Below are 15,382 nucleotides of genomic sequence, written 5' to 3' on the forward strand. Positions count from 1 at the left end.
CGGGACAGCGAGGTCTCGTCTCGCTCCTCGTGCGTCCTCTCCTGAGACGAGAGCAAATGAAAGGAGATCAGGGGGACGGGGGGTCTTTTCAACTTCAAAATCTGCTCCTGCTCGCTGGCTTCCTGTAATCACAGCGCCTCAAAGAGCCACTAATGAGGTTCCAGTGGTGTGGGAGCAACTGATCATTTCCTCCCACTGCAGATTGGACGTGTTTAGGTGGCAATTTGCAGTCGGCCGGCTTTCATCTAAAAGAGAGAGTCATTCTTACCTCCTTGGGTCGCTCCTCTGATGGGCCGGTCCCTTTAGAAGTGCTGGCGAGCTGCTCCCTCAGCTTCTCCACCTCCCTCTGGGCCAGATCCGCTCTCTGCCATCAAACACACAAGTTTGGAAACTTTATAGGAGCCTGTGTGTGCAGTAACCCCAAAAATATTTAGACACTTGAGCCACACTTAAAGCATTTGAAATAATAGTCAGAATACACCAATTTCAAAGGTCTCTAAATGATCAAAAATGATCCAAACTTTGCTTAGCTCGTGCTTCACGTGTCTTTTTGCTGTCAAATCTTTACTGATTTTTATAAACATAAAAATAACTGATATTGTTAGTAATATTTCAAGATGAACACTACTGAAACAAGTTTACTTGATTATCCAGATATGTTTTTTTTTTAATCTTGCTAAATGTGCGTATCAAATATGATTATCAGGCTTTTGAGAAGGGTTTATTTGTTCATCTCTCAATCATCATTATATTGCATATCAAACTAAATTAAAATGAGAAACTAGCTGAAATAAGACATGTTTTTAAATATATTATTTTATTGACATATAAACCATTTTTTTAAAATGGTTGTAGTTTTAATTTGATAAAACTAGAATAAGCCTGGTGCCACTTTTATTGCAGACTGTATTGTTGTTGTTTTTAATATATTTAGAATTTTTGTATTTTTTATTGCATTTGAATTTAAGTCAAAATTTTAGTAATTTAAACTGTGTGATTTTGTAATTTTTATTCGATTTTATCTTCGGTTTTTGTTTGTTATTCTCATGCGCCATGTTAAAATTGTTTGATTTTGTAATTTGTCATGAGCTATGTTAAATTAGATTTTTGTAATGTAGTTTTATATTTTTAGTTTTTGTAGTTTTGTTTTACATTTTTAATGTTTGTAGTTTTAGTTAAGTATAATAACCCCTGGTGTCATAAGTGTTTTTGGCCACTTTTACGTTTTTATTTTTGTATTTTCCACTTTCATTTTAGATAAAGTTTTAGTAATGTGTATCTCTCTCTCTCTCTCTCTCTCTCTCTATACATATATATAGTACAGGTCAAAAGTTTGGAAACATTACTATTTTTAATGTTTTTGAAAGAAGTTTCTTCTGCTCATCAAGCCTGCATTTATTTGGTCAAAATTATAGAAAAAACAGTAATATTGTGAAATATTATTACAACTTAAAATAATAGTTTTCTATTTGAATATACTTAAAAAAAAAATAATTTATTCCTGTGATGGAAAGATGAGTTTTATTGTTAATTAATAGTGTAGTAAGTGTCACATGTAACATCCAGTCTATCACATGATCATTTAGAAATCATTCTAATATTCTGATTTATTATGAGTGTTGGAAACAGTTCTGCTGTCTAATATATTTGATGAATAAAAGGTTATATCATTCTTGTATTTATTCAAAAAAAAAAAAAAAATCTGCATTATATATTCTAATAATATATTTTCTTTACTATCACTTTTTATCAATTTAACACATCCTTGCTGAATAAAAGTATTGATTTTATTTTAAAAAAAAAGAAAGAAAAAAAAATTACTGACCCCAAATTACTGACCAGTAGTGTTTATTGTTATTACAAAATATTTATATTTTAAAAACATAGCTTTTTTTTTTTTTCCTTTTTATTCATCAAAAGTATCCTAAAAAAGTATCACATGTTCTGAAAAAAATATTAAGCAGCAGAGAACTGTTTCCAACTTTGATAATGAATCATCATATTAGAATGATTTCTAAAGGATCATGTGATAATGATCCTAAAAATTCAGCTTTGCATCACAGAAATAAATGATAATTTAAAGTATAATAAATTTAAAAACAATTATTTTAAATTGTAATAATATATCACAATATTACATTTTTTTTTTGTTGATCAAATAAATGCAGGCTTGATGAGCAGAAGAAACTTCTTTCAAAAACATTAAAAATAGTAATGTTTCCAAACTTTTGACCTGTACTGTATATATATATTTTGTCTATACATTTTTGTTCTAGTTATTTAAGCACATCCAGTAAAACTAAATAAAAATGAGTAACTAGTTAATAAGTTAATTAAAAATAATGCATAAAAAACATTTGATTTTTTTTATTTATTTAATGTTTTTATGGGACGTGGTTTTAGTTACTATAACAACCCTGGTACCGAAGGGTTTTTTCAGCCATATATCCTGCAGACCGTTTCGGTTCAGGAAGGCATGCAGTAAAATACTGGGAAGGCAGTTGGAGCATCAATACAAATCAGGGCCAAATATTCCCAGAGATCCAGAATCAAATGAACAATCAGGCCGAACGGAGCAAGAACGCCCTCGAAAGCCCAATCAGAGGAGATTTACAGGTGCCGCAGGTAAAACAGCGTTCTGCTGAGGTGCGTGTTTACTTGCAGGCACTTTCTTCTCAAACGGTTTACCTGCTCTGTCACACTCGGCCTGCTAATTAATGACTCATTTTCAAATCATTTATCTAAGAGCTGCTGGCGAAGGGAGAAAAAGCAAATCACAGTGGAAAAAAGGAAGCAATCAGCGCAATGAGGTAACTAACAGCCCTCCTCGTTCGCCACATCGCTCTCGTCTCTCAGCATCCATCTCTCTCTCTCCTGTCCTCCGCCGTGGGAAAGAGTGCCGGCTAATCACGGGCCTGCGAGAGCGAGGACGAGGAGGGTGGTGGGGGAGGAAGAGGGGCTGCAGGGGCGTCTAATTAAACTCAAAGCTTGATTACGAAGGTGATTATCTTGGCGACGCGGCGTCTCAATCAGAGGCTGAGAGGAGGGCACCGCACTCACCTGGTTGGCCTTCTCCAGGTTCACCATTAGCGCGCCCATCTCCTCCACTCTGGAAGACACAAACCTCGCGTTAAACATCACGGTTAACGCTCACATGCAATTACACACGGATTCATGCTGCTGAAAAAATGCACAGAGTGCCATGTTTTGTTGGTAAGTTGTTCTGAAATGAGTTTGCCAAGCGACACAAAGGATTAAATAACAATAAATATAGCATTTACTACATTACGTTTGCTAATGTTAACTAGCATAGCTATTAGCTAGTTAGCATACCCTTGATGCAGTCATTATAGTAAAAAAAGATAAATAAAAAAGAGTTTTGCTACTTGAAATAAAATGAAAATTAACTGATATAAAATAATATAAAATAAAATAAATTTTATTTCAGCTAGTTCAAGGCAATATTTCTCTTTTTCATTTATATAAACTTAACTAAATAACTAAAGCTAAAATTATATATATATATATATATATATATATATATATATATATATATATATATATATAAATAAATACATATATACACGCTTTTGTTAACAAACACAAGAAAAACAAAAATGACTAAACCTTTAAACAAATGAAAATGTAAAATATTAAAATAAGACCTAAGAACTAAAATAAAAACTAATTCAAAATATTAATAAAAACTAGAATAGTGTGTTTATGAACATAAATAATATTTTGTGTTTAATAATAGTGTTTTTAGTGTAAATGAATATTTAATTACTTTTAATTAAAATAAAAAATGCAAGAAGTGCCAACTACTAAAATAGCCTACTGTTTATTTTTAGTGAAATTTTATGTACATACATATATGTGCAATATTACAGAATTATGTATTATATAATATTAGATTATTTACATATATGAAAATAATTATGCATTTCACAATATTAGATTAAATACACACATGTAAATGTTTTTACTATTTTTTTTACAATTTTAGTAAAATTGGCATTTACATCACAGTGCAGAAAAAATACCAAAAACCTCCAAATGCAAAGAATAAGCTACTCCAGTATTTACACATACATCTGCCTAAAAGTGTCCTTTTCTCCAGAGAAACCTCGTAAAGCACAAACAGAAGAAATAAATAAATAAATAAATGAACACAAGTTCAGAAGTTCTTAAGGGAGTCACAGAAGTCAGTAAAATGCAAGGTTTGCTGTCATTAGAGTCGAGTGAGTCATATCTTATCTAGCGCTGCGTTCAGCATCATCGTATCCCAACATGCCCACACACGCTCGCGCTCGGCACAATCAGACAACTCTCATTTGAATAGCGTCTCGGGGAGATTATTCATAAGGTTTGTTTGAAGTTCAACAGTTTCCTCTCAGCCATCAGGGAGTTGATTTTCAAAAGGTGGAGAGGCAGCGGAATAAAGATTGATTAAACATGTGAGTCTCTGAGGTTGCGCTAAACAAAGATACCTTCTCAATTAGACGAGATCCGCTTTAAGAGCACAATCAGAGAAATGTAGTCTGAGGAGAGGAGCGTTCAGAGCACTCGCCAGCTGCACGGGCCGTGAGTTTCTGAGTCGAGATCGTCAACACAATCGTATCATCGGCAGCTGCAGAAACTGAAATGTCCTCTTGATCCGAATTGAATCAAATCTGTCTATCAATCAGCACCGGACTAGATTTACATAGACGACTGTGACGAGCTTTACGGGACAAATCTATTAAAGGGTTTTCAGTAGACAGTTAAACACAGACAGATCTGAAAGACCAAAAAGTGCCTGTAAATTAAACCTTGTGACTCTTGTGACGTGACAGATAATGTCAAACTTTAAGAGCAGGTAAACATTTCACTGAGAAGGAGTTTGAGAGCTGTTATCTGTACTATTTAGACCGCAACTGGCTGCAGCATCTACAGAGTCGATCCGAAGAAGGAAAGAAAGAGCTTATCTTTCTCAGCAACAAAAACCTGTCCATCCTGGAACGATTGTGTGCCTTGTTGTAATGCACATTTGCTTATTCTTGCAACTGTATCAAGTGAATTCAACAAATGTATAAGTGTGCAACTTTTTTCATAATAAAATCGTTTAGAAAAAAAAAAAGTATAGCCTGAGTAAGTCACTTTGGATGAAAGCATCTGCTAAATGCATAAATGTAAATGTAATGTAAATTTGACACTGTGATACAGTAGCATACTACTCATACTAACTTCTGTAGCATGTAAAAGTGCAAAATGAAGTATGTACTGTGAAAAACTTTTGCATTTCTTCTCTTTCCTACGTTGCTTCCTAATCTAGTTTCTAGTCTATTAAACCTGGCATTGATTGTTAAAGATATTATTGGTTTTTGGACTAAAAGTTCCTGTTTTTTAAGTCGCCTTGGCTAAAAGCACCAGCGAAAAACATAAATGTTAATATAACTGTGTGACACTGTACACTGTGGGAGATGCCATATCCCATAATAGAATGCACTCAACTGTGACAAAAAAATCTGCAAAGTTAAACTTTAATACTTAATAATCTGCAAAGTTAAATTCAAATATGATTAAAAAAAAAACTATATATATAACTATATATATATATATATATATTACTATATATATATATGATGAAAAAAAAAAGAAAAAAAAACCAATATATATATATATATAAAAAAAATGTTTAATATAAAATTAAATATATAAAATTAAAAAATATATATAATTCATGGCTCGACCTTGACAAACATTAAGACCAAATCTAAATTTAATTAAAAAAAATTCGCAAACATATATGCATATAGCCACAAAATAAGAATTACAAAAAATAAAATAAATGAATAAATTATATATTATATATAACATTTTTTATGTTTGAACTATTTAAATCATATATTGTTTTGTTTTCACATTTATATTTACATTTTTAACATTTAGAAATAATACAGAAAATAAGCAGAAAATAATATACAAATAATTATTGCTAATATGCACAACTCAATGAATTAAACATGCATATGAAGTAAAAAAAATGTATTATTAAAAATGTATTATTGATATAAATTTATTCTAAAATAACTATACTATAATTTTAATTACAAACTGTAGAAACCCAATTCAACCCCGCTGAGGGAAAAAAACTAACAGTTACAGGCACAGTTTAGTCTGTTTTGAGGGGTTTAGAGGGATTCTGGACGCTTGTCAGCTGGATATGCCGGTTATCTATGAAAATAAAGAGGGTTCACACTCAGGTCGGGCAGAGAATGAACTTTAAACTCTTAACTTGGGTCAGAGAGGTTCAATTTTGGATGAGACTTGAATAGAAAAGTAGGTTTTGTGTGAGTAAACCAGCAAGTCACTGCAACAGAAGCGAAGAAAGATGCTCTGTTTCTGTTGTTTGCGATGACAGAACAAACATGTAGCTTGAGATGAAATCACAGAAACAGGAAATGAATATCAGAGAAACACAACAAACTTCAGCATTATATGGCCACAGTGAATAAGTGTCTTACTTTTCCTCCATTTCTTTGTCGTATTTACACCTCAGTTCCTGCAGCTCCGCTCGGGCCGAGTTCAGCGCTGTGAGACAGAGAAACGGCTGCCGTTAGTGACCTCTGACCTCATATCAAGCCTCAGATGACCTCACTGTTTGATACGGATCTTACATGACTGAAGCGCTTTGATCCGGTCCTCAGCCTGGCCGAGTCTGACAGGCAGCAGAACGTCTGATTCATGTTCCTCCCTGTGGAAACAGCGAGACAGCACAGAGATCAGAACAGGAAGTGACTGAAACCCCGCTGAGAAATTAGGAAGCCCTTGAATGGATCTCTGGAAAGCTGCAGCTGATTTCTGCTAAGCGTCTTATTCAGAGATGAATACAGTAGCATACTACAGTACAGTATGTAACAAAGCAAAATGTGAAGCATATAACAGAGCACACAGTGTAAGATGTGGTATCCCATAATGCAATGCACTCAAATGAGACAAATTATCTGCACGTCACAATTCTGAACATAGACACAAAATTGATTAAAATCTGATTAAAAATGATATATATTTTAATTTTATAATGAATTTTTTATTTGTTTGTTTATTTATTAAGTTATTCAATCAATCAATAACTTTATTATGTGCATATCAGTCATAATTCTTAATGACAAATAAAATAATTCATAATAACTCTTTATATATATATATATATATATATATATATATATATTTTTTTTTTTTTTAATGTTTCTAAATATATAATAAAGTATGGTATCCCATAATAGAATGCACTAACATTAGACAAATGATGCGTATATCATTCACTTTTTTTGTATATTTTATATTTAAAGAAATATATATAATATTGTGTGTGTGTGTGTGTGTGTACAGTATATGTGTGTATATATATATGTATATATATATATATATATATACATATATATATATATATATATATATATATATTGTTTTTTTTCATAATTTAGGATGCAATATTCCATAAGCCTTATCATAAAATAAAATATGAATTGCAAAAAGGAAATGCACTCTGCTGCAAAAAATTATGTGCATATCAGTCACAATTTGTAACTTTTTTTTATACAAAATATGATTAAAAATCTGAATAAAAATTATAATTTAATTGCATTATTTTTTTTTAAAAATGCACACACACATACACACACACACATATATATATATATATATATATATATATATATGTAGTAAGTTTTGTGTGGAATCTTCCTGTGGGTCAGTACCCTTCCTGTGTGTCCTGGTGATTCTGGAGCAGGCCGTCTCCATCCTGGACGTTCTGTGTGCTGTTTGGTGTCATCATGTGGTGCGGCTGTGACGACGCCTCCCCCGTCTCCACGGATACAGGCCCCTCCCCTGTGTGTTCTAAACACAATTAATTACATTGTAACCAGTCCACTTTCTCTTTGGAATAACAAGAGCAACCTAACAGTTGGTGTCGAGATAAGATTTTATTTCTCATTATAAAGTTATAATACCGTTCAAAAGTTTGGGGTCAATAAAAGTTTTTTTTTTTTTGGAAATAAATGAATATTCAATTCAGCTTCAGATGCATTAAATTGATCTAATGTGACAGTAAAGACTTTTGTAATTTTGTAATTGTAATCTATTACGAAAGATTCATATTTCAAATAAACGATGCAATTTTGAATTTTCACCAAATAATCCTAAAAAAATAGGTTATGGTTTGAAGCAGCACAACTGATAATAATATGAAATGTTTCTTGAGCAGCAAATCAGCATATTAGAGTGACAGACTCATTTTAATTTTTATTTATTCATTTATTTGCTGTTTTGGTGGATAAAATGGTTGAAAAAGACTCCATTTGAGGGCAGATTTAAAGTGAAAAGTGATTCATTGAATTCAATATTTATTTTGTTTAGGGTTAGGTTGTAGGTTATGGTTAGTCTGTTTTTTATGATTAATGTGATTTACATCAGAAGTCAATCAAAAGTCTCCAGTTACACAAAACTATTTTTTTAATTAATTAAGTTTTAAAAAATAAATTAATGGATTATTTGAGTATGATTTACAAGAAAATACTATTTTAGTCTTTTTATTTTAAATATTTAAAGTTTAATTGAATGTGTTACTTGCCATTTCTTTGTAATTCTTTGTAATATTAACTATGTGAGTGAGAACAGTTGTTTTCAGTGCAGAGAACAATGTGTGTTTATGTGAGAGCATATTATTATATTGTCATATTGTTATAGTTTCTGGTGTGTTGTAGACTCTGACCTGCTCTGTCAAGGCACTCCAGGTGTTTTCTCCAGTACTCCGAGATTTCTGTGACCAGAGGGTCACCGTCAGGAGCCGAACGCTGAAGTTCTGCCAGACGCTCCTGTGTGGCCTGCAGCAGCGGAGCCGGATCTGTACACACACACATAAACAGATACAAAGCTACATTAGTGCACAGTCACATCTGACAAAACTCAGCAAAATTTTGCGGGCCAAAAAAGATCAGTTGTCAATAGACCTTAGGTTAGATGCCATACTGATTGACACGGATGTAAAAAAAAAAAAAAAAAAAAAGACGGCTGAGGGACAGACTTACAGTCATTACAATGGCACATAATAAAAAAGGCCTTAGATCACAACTCACAACTCAACTGCTTTATGGAGTTTTTGTCTACTGAACGTTTCTTCCCGAAAGACGTTTCATCAGCTGAACAATCAGTATGTTGTTAAAAAACAGTTCAATCCATTGAACGAACTGTACTTCAGTCCCTCACAGCCTCACCTCCATTTCTGTCAATATCAAATATAGTGCTACCTTGCCTAAGGTCAATAGTGTAGCAATTCATGACGCACTTCTCACACAGAAATCACTTTTAAAATAAGCAGCATTCTGGTCAATGTGATGAATTTGTGCAACCAACTTGCACGATCTGCGTGGGGAACTTTTTTTGTCCTCACATGAAACGGATTCCTATTGGACTTTGCTTGCGAAACTTCACACCTTCCACACTTTCCACAGTTATTATCTAATTTAACTGACTAATATAATGCTAGAAAAACTATTATTATTATATTGTTGATTGATAATTTTTTTTTTTTTTTTTTATAATATATGATTAATAATAATAATATTTTTGTAAAATTTACTGAGTTTGTATTAATTAAAATAAATAATAATAATAACTAAAATAGTTGAAAATTAAAATGTAAAATTCCTTCAAATAAAGTAACCTAAAAAGTCTAATTCCTCTTTAATAACATTGGCAACACTTTACAAAAAGAACCCATTAGCTAATATTACTTAAATGCATTAACCAATGAGAAATGCATTTATTATTTCTATTATTATTATTAATTTTTTTATGTTACTGTAGTTCACGGTAACTCAGGTCCCATTAAATAATATTAACACTTTAACAGTGTATTAGTGAGTGTTGAAATGAACATTAACTAAGAGTGAAAAATGCTTTTCACTGTCAGCTCATGTAAACAACTGGAAGCTTATCGTAAAATGTTACCAAAACATCATTTCCCACATCAGAGCGAATCAAAATATTTCCTCCATATCACTAAGAACCTCCAACCTCAGTGCTTAACTTGCTCCCAAATACTTATCTAGACAAATCCAACAAAGCAGAAGAGGATAAAAAGTCACCCAGAAAAGAAATAGTATATATATATATATAAAGGTGAGATTCTTTAGCACAACAGAGGAGCTGTTTTGCAATGCATGTGTCTCAGCGAGGGGCCCATGGGGCCAACTAGGAGGCTGTTTCTGTGCTAACAAGTCTCCTCTGGATCATTTGATCATTTAAATTATTATGCCAGGAATCCTCAGGAGACGACTCAGCTCTCCACATCACAGGGCTGTTTTTAATCTTCAGTCTTCCCTTTCTTCCCCTGAAAAAGTTGAGCGCGGCGCGGCTCAGAGAGAAGCCGTGCTCCTGTTGTGTACCTGGCAAAGGAGGTGACTCCCCGAGCCGGCGGAGGCTCATGGGAGCGCGGCTGACGCGGGGAGGGGAGCTACACACACACGAGTCTTTCACAACTCTAAAAGACGAGGGAAATCGCTTCTTTTTCCACTTCAACCCGTGGTGGCTTTCATCCTGATCCGCTCGTGCTTCTCAAGCCGACACAGATCCGCTCTGGTTCCTGGCTCGTTCGGACCGGAGGTATTTCCGGTCAGATTTTCTGTCCCTCTGAATCGAGGTCAGACGAGAAGCCGCGAGGGCGAGAGAGTATTTAATAAATCAGGACGTTAAAAACAGTCGGCGAGACTTTAAAGCGCATGCACGTGTGTGCTTTGTTACAAAAGCACAGTGGATATTGCGTCAGTCACTTGGGACGCTGCTTTTAAGAGTAGTATAACTCCTTTTACCCAAAGACGACGGCTTAAATCAGCGCATCAACTCCTTTATCGCTTTCTTTTAAGTTCTAATGATCAAACCCTTCAGGCTTAATTCTCCAACGCAACCAGCGATGCTCCTCAATCAGACGCTGGGAGTGAAACGAGACGGCGGAAATCACATTATGGAAGTCGCTGTAGATATTAAAGTGCGTGTTTGCGCGTCTGAATGATGTCTGGATGCATCTGGATTAAACTGAAGCGGGAGCTGATCAAACCGCAGACATATTGCATGTGGCTTCTGCTTAATTCCCAGGGAAAGAAACCAATAACACAATATCAAAAGAAACATTATTTTATTTTATTTTTTTGCACATGTGCTAAAGCAATATGTCATTTTTATTTATTTAATTGTTTTCTGCCATGGTGCCATAGCTGTACCGTGTTTTTGGAGACACAGACTTTAGTACCATGGTATATTTTTTGATGGTACTTTTATATATACCAAATATACTGAAATTCATGTCACGCTATTCACAAAATACAAAAACAAGGTATTTTGACAAATATGCCATGGCAGTACCATTGTACTGAATGAATTTCAGTACCAAGGTATATTTTAAATTACCACAGAATTACCTTATACCTTCTACCATCTTTTTTTTTGGTAAAAGATGAAACTTTATATATATGATATGATACTGAAATGTATGTACCATGCATTTATATTATAGTATTATGGTACTTTTTTGTTTGTACCATCTGGGACCATGAAAAAACATGGTATTCTTGGAGTAAATATTGTCTAGTATATAATATACCATACAACACTACAAAAAAAAAAAAAAAAAAAAAAATATATATATATATATATATATATATATATATATATATATATATATATATATATATATATATATATATATATATATATATATATATATATAAAAATTTTTTTTTTAAATATATCCAAGTAGCTCATATAACCTTGGGTAACTCTATTATTAAAGGGAAATGATTTGTATATATTGTTTGTATATTGTATACTCGTCTTAATTAAATAACACCATCTACTGCATCTACTGGCATCATGAAAGACTTTGGATAATCAGTTATTGTCTCAAGTTAATCCTCCCAATTTGCTTTGTGCTGTAAAGTTTATTCGTGTTGATTACGGAGGCTATTAGAGAGTGTCAAACACATTCTGTCAAATCGGATGCAATCATTCCCTGATTAAATTAAGTGTTAATGGCAGGTAAAGGAGGATGAGTCTCGTTCAGGCCCGCGGTTCACTCAGCGCTGGGTTTGGACATCACAGACCGCCGATTAGCTTTAATGAATCTGTCCTTTTACCGTCCATGTAAATACACTGCTCGTTTTTTCATTTCTCCATAACTTCATTACGCCTGATTGGATGTTTGCCTTCAGGTCATGTTCACTAATACCAGCAAATAAATCATAACCACAAAAAAAAACAATCAATTTCAACACGAGTACAAAACATTAATGAGAGAATGAAGCGGTTGGGGAATGTTTGTGCCTGCTGACATGTGGCTCCACACATAACCACACTACTGTGTGCTGCAGTTCTTGACTTCCTTTTTACAAATAAAGGTTCCAAAAGCATGCAGCAATGCCATTTTTGGATCCTCAAAGAATCTTTCAGTGATAAGTTCCATTTTTTCTTGAGTGTGAAGAACATTTTAAGCTAAAGAATCTTTTTTTCACTATTAAGAACCTTTTGTGGAATGGAAATGTTTCATGGATGTTGAAGGTTCTTCAAGGAACCAATGATGCCAAAAAAAGAACCTTTATTTTAAAAGTCTATCAAATGCACAATACAGCAATTATTAGTGAGGTGTTAGCTGAATAAACAGGCATAAAAACAGTAAGTAAACAGCCTTCATTCCTGTAACTCAGATCATGTGTTTAATTCATGTGTTTAATCATGTGTTTAAATTATTGATTTATTATGATGAAGTGTTTGAGAAAAACAAAACAAAACAAATAAATGACTCAGATATAAGAATCTGCCAGATGCATACATTTCTATCAATTAAAGAAAAAAAAAAGATCACTTTTTCCACAAAATTATGCAGCAGCACTTTGATAATAATCAGAAGGATCACGTGACACTGAAGACTGGAGTAAAGATGCTGAAAATTCAGCTGCGCACCACAGGAATAAATTACATTTTACTATGTTTAAATAGAAAACAGTTATTTTAAATGGTAATAATATTTAACAATTTTACTGTTTTTACTGTATTTTTGTTCAAACGAATGCAAACTTGGTGAGCAGAAGAGACTTATTTAAAAAATACTGAAAAGTCTTACCAAGCCCAAACCTTTGAAAACTAGCATAAATGCATGATTGAGATCTAGAACTTTTTAACCGTTTGTGTCCCACTGCTGTGATAGACTGTGCATCGTGTTGATTTTAAACAGTTCATGTTTTGATCCTATTTTCTCTAGTGTTCCACAAAACCCCGCTATTCGTCTTCTGCTTTCTGCTCTGATTAAGATGCTTTTCATGCAGGTTTGTCTTCGCTCACACCTGATAAAACGACGGCCTAAACTCCTCGTGCATGATGCAACATTCCCCAACTCACCATCCAACAAAAGCACGATCGAAGCTCTCCTCCGGCCTAAAGACGAGACGCAGAAAGCAAGTTAAAGCATGCAGCGGCGGGCGAGCGGGGTGTGAGCAGGTGTGTCAGGGCGGTCTGTCTTGGCCCTGTCAGCGCTACACTGTCATTAGCCAGCGCGGGCGCAGCGGGGAGCAGCACGCATCTCTCTGGGCCCTCTGTAATTACGCTCTGACATAATTAACCCAGCAAGCCCATTAGCCTAGCGCAGACTGCAAAAAAAGCTTTGCTATAATTATTTGTTGTGTGCATGCTAATGAGACCAGCTGTGCGCCCATCGTACAACACGAACAAATTAATTTACAAGGCTGCGCTTCAAGGGTTTTTTTTCCCTTGCACCTCTCAAATACACACTCAGAAAGCACCACATCCTTTTAAGGCTATCGAGTGGATGCTCAAAGTTCAAAAGCATCTCGTCAGTCGAGTTATCTGAGCATATGAACTCTAGTGTTTCCCACAAATCAATGACAATAAGGCAACTTCTTATTTACAGTAAACAAAAAAGTACCAATTTATTCCAAGTACATATTTTAGGGAACCAAAAACGTTGCACTAGAAACAGCCCTGACTCTTAATAAAGATTTAAAATCCATAAATTCCCCGTGATTTACACCCTAGTCAGATTAATATGAACCTTAAAGTGAAGTTACATGAGGATTACATAAGATTAATACAAATTTATGAGTAACTAGAGCTTCCTTCTTCACATCCTGTCACAGTTTCAACCCTTTCATTCGTACAACAGTAACAACAAACCAGAAAGCACCATGCTATTAACATGCTTCTCTAAGAAAAAGCTGAAATGAGCAGTGTTGGGTAAGTTACTCAAAAACATAATCCACTACAAATGACTAATTACTTCTTTAAAAATATAATTTGATTACGTTACTGTTTAATGCATTTAAAAAGTAATCAGATTACTAATTACTTTACCTTCAAGTTTACAAACCTAGAAAATACCCTACAAAGTGAAACTCATAGTTCTTTCATTAATTTAATATTGACTGAAAAATTACATATTAATTGTATCTCACAATATCAACAAAACTTTTATTTTTTGTAAAATAAAGAAAACAAATAGGGTGCGCTTCCTGCATTCTCAGTCTCAGTGAATATCTTCCTGAAACGAGTCACTTAAATGAACAAAAATGACGAGATTTATCTAAAGAAAGCTTAAAGTGTCTATTTTGTAAATGAAGTCAGTCATGTTGAAACAAATATTCTCTGATAAAATAATTCATCTCAAAGTTCATCTTGACTACTTGTCGTTTTTGGAAGAAGACACGCTGTCAGGAAGCTTTGAATTTACCTCAGAAGAATAATGCGAAAATTATGCGTAATGTAAATTATTGACATTAGTAACTGTAAGCAAATTACATCAATTTAAAATGTAACGCATTACAGTACTGTGTTACCAGGAAAAGTAATTAGAATACAGTAATGCGTTACTGCCAACTCTGGAAATGAGATATCTTTATTATCTCAGATGTGTCTCTTAGAAAATAAGATTAGATAGGGACATCTCAGATGTTCCTCCTGAGAAAAAGACAGCAAAATTTCAGCAGAGATCTCAATGTCTTAAACTGTGCTCAGATACCATTGAGCAAAAATCGAGATTGTTCAAAAACAAAGAATTTGAGTTATTATCCACATTCATTTGATAACTCTACAATCTATTGTCTCTTTTTCACAGTATCTGGCTTTATTTCAAATTTTAGGAGAGATACAGTTGATACACAAATAAGAATCATTCAAAACTCTATTATTAATATATTTATTTATTCATTTAAATTATTTAAAGAAGTGTCTTTTGCTCACCAATGCTGCATTTATTTGCTCAAAAACACAGCAATCAGTAAAATTGTGAAATATTATTGCAATTTAAAATAAGTGTTTTCTATTTGAATATATTGTA

The 15,382-nt window shown here is 33.5% G+C and overlaps 1 protein-coding gene across 1 annotated transcript in view; it reads right to left on the minus strand.

The window, feature by feature from the left end:
* LOC109093842 (homeobox protein cut-like 2) overlaps positions 1–15,382 on the minus strand; it is a 48,358-nt gene that overhangs the window by 19,285 nt on the left and 13,691 nt on the right. The window contains exons 3-9 of the mRNA XM_042730396.1: positions 8,756–8,887; positions 7,743–7,881; positions 6,660–6,736; positions 6,507–6,573; positions 3,061–3,109; positions 269–364; positions 1–41 (exon numbers count right to left, since the gene is read on the minus strand). The exon at positions 1–41 is cut by the window's left edge and continues 157 nt beyond it. Coding sequence (XP_042586330.1) covers positions 1–41; positions 269–364; positions 3,061–3,109; positions 6,507–6,573; positions 6,660–6,736; positions 7,743–7,881; positions 8,756–8,887 — 601 coding nt within the window. The remainder of the gene's footprint in view (positions 42–268; positions 365–3,060; positions 3,110–6,506; positions 6,574–6,659; positions 6,737–7,742; positions 7,882–8,755; positions 8,888–15,382) is intronic.

The sequence above is a fragment of the Cyprinus carpio genome, chromosome B8, assembly GCF_018340385.1.
Source record: "Cyprinus carpio isolate SPL01 chromosome B8, ASM1834038v1, whole genome shotgun sequence".
Lineage (NCBI taxonomy): Eukaryota > Metazoa > Chordata > Actinopteri > Cypriniformes > Cyprinidae > Cyprinus > Cyprinus carpio.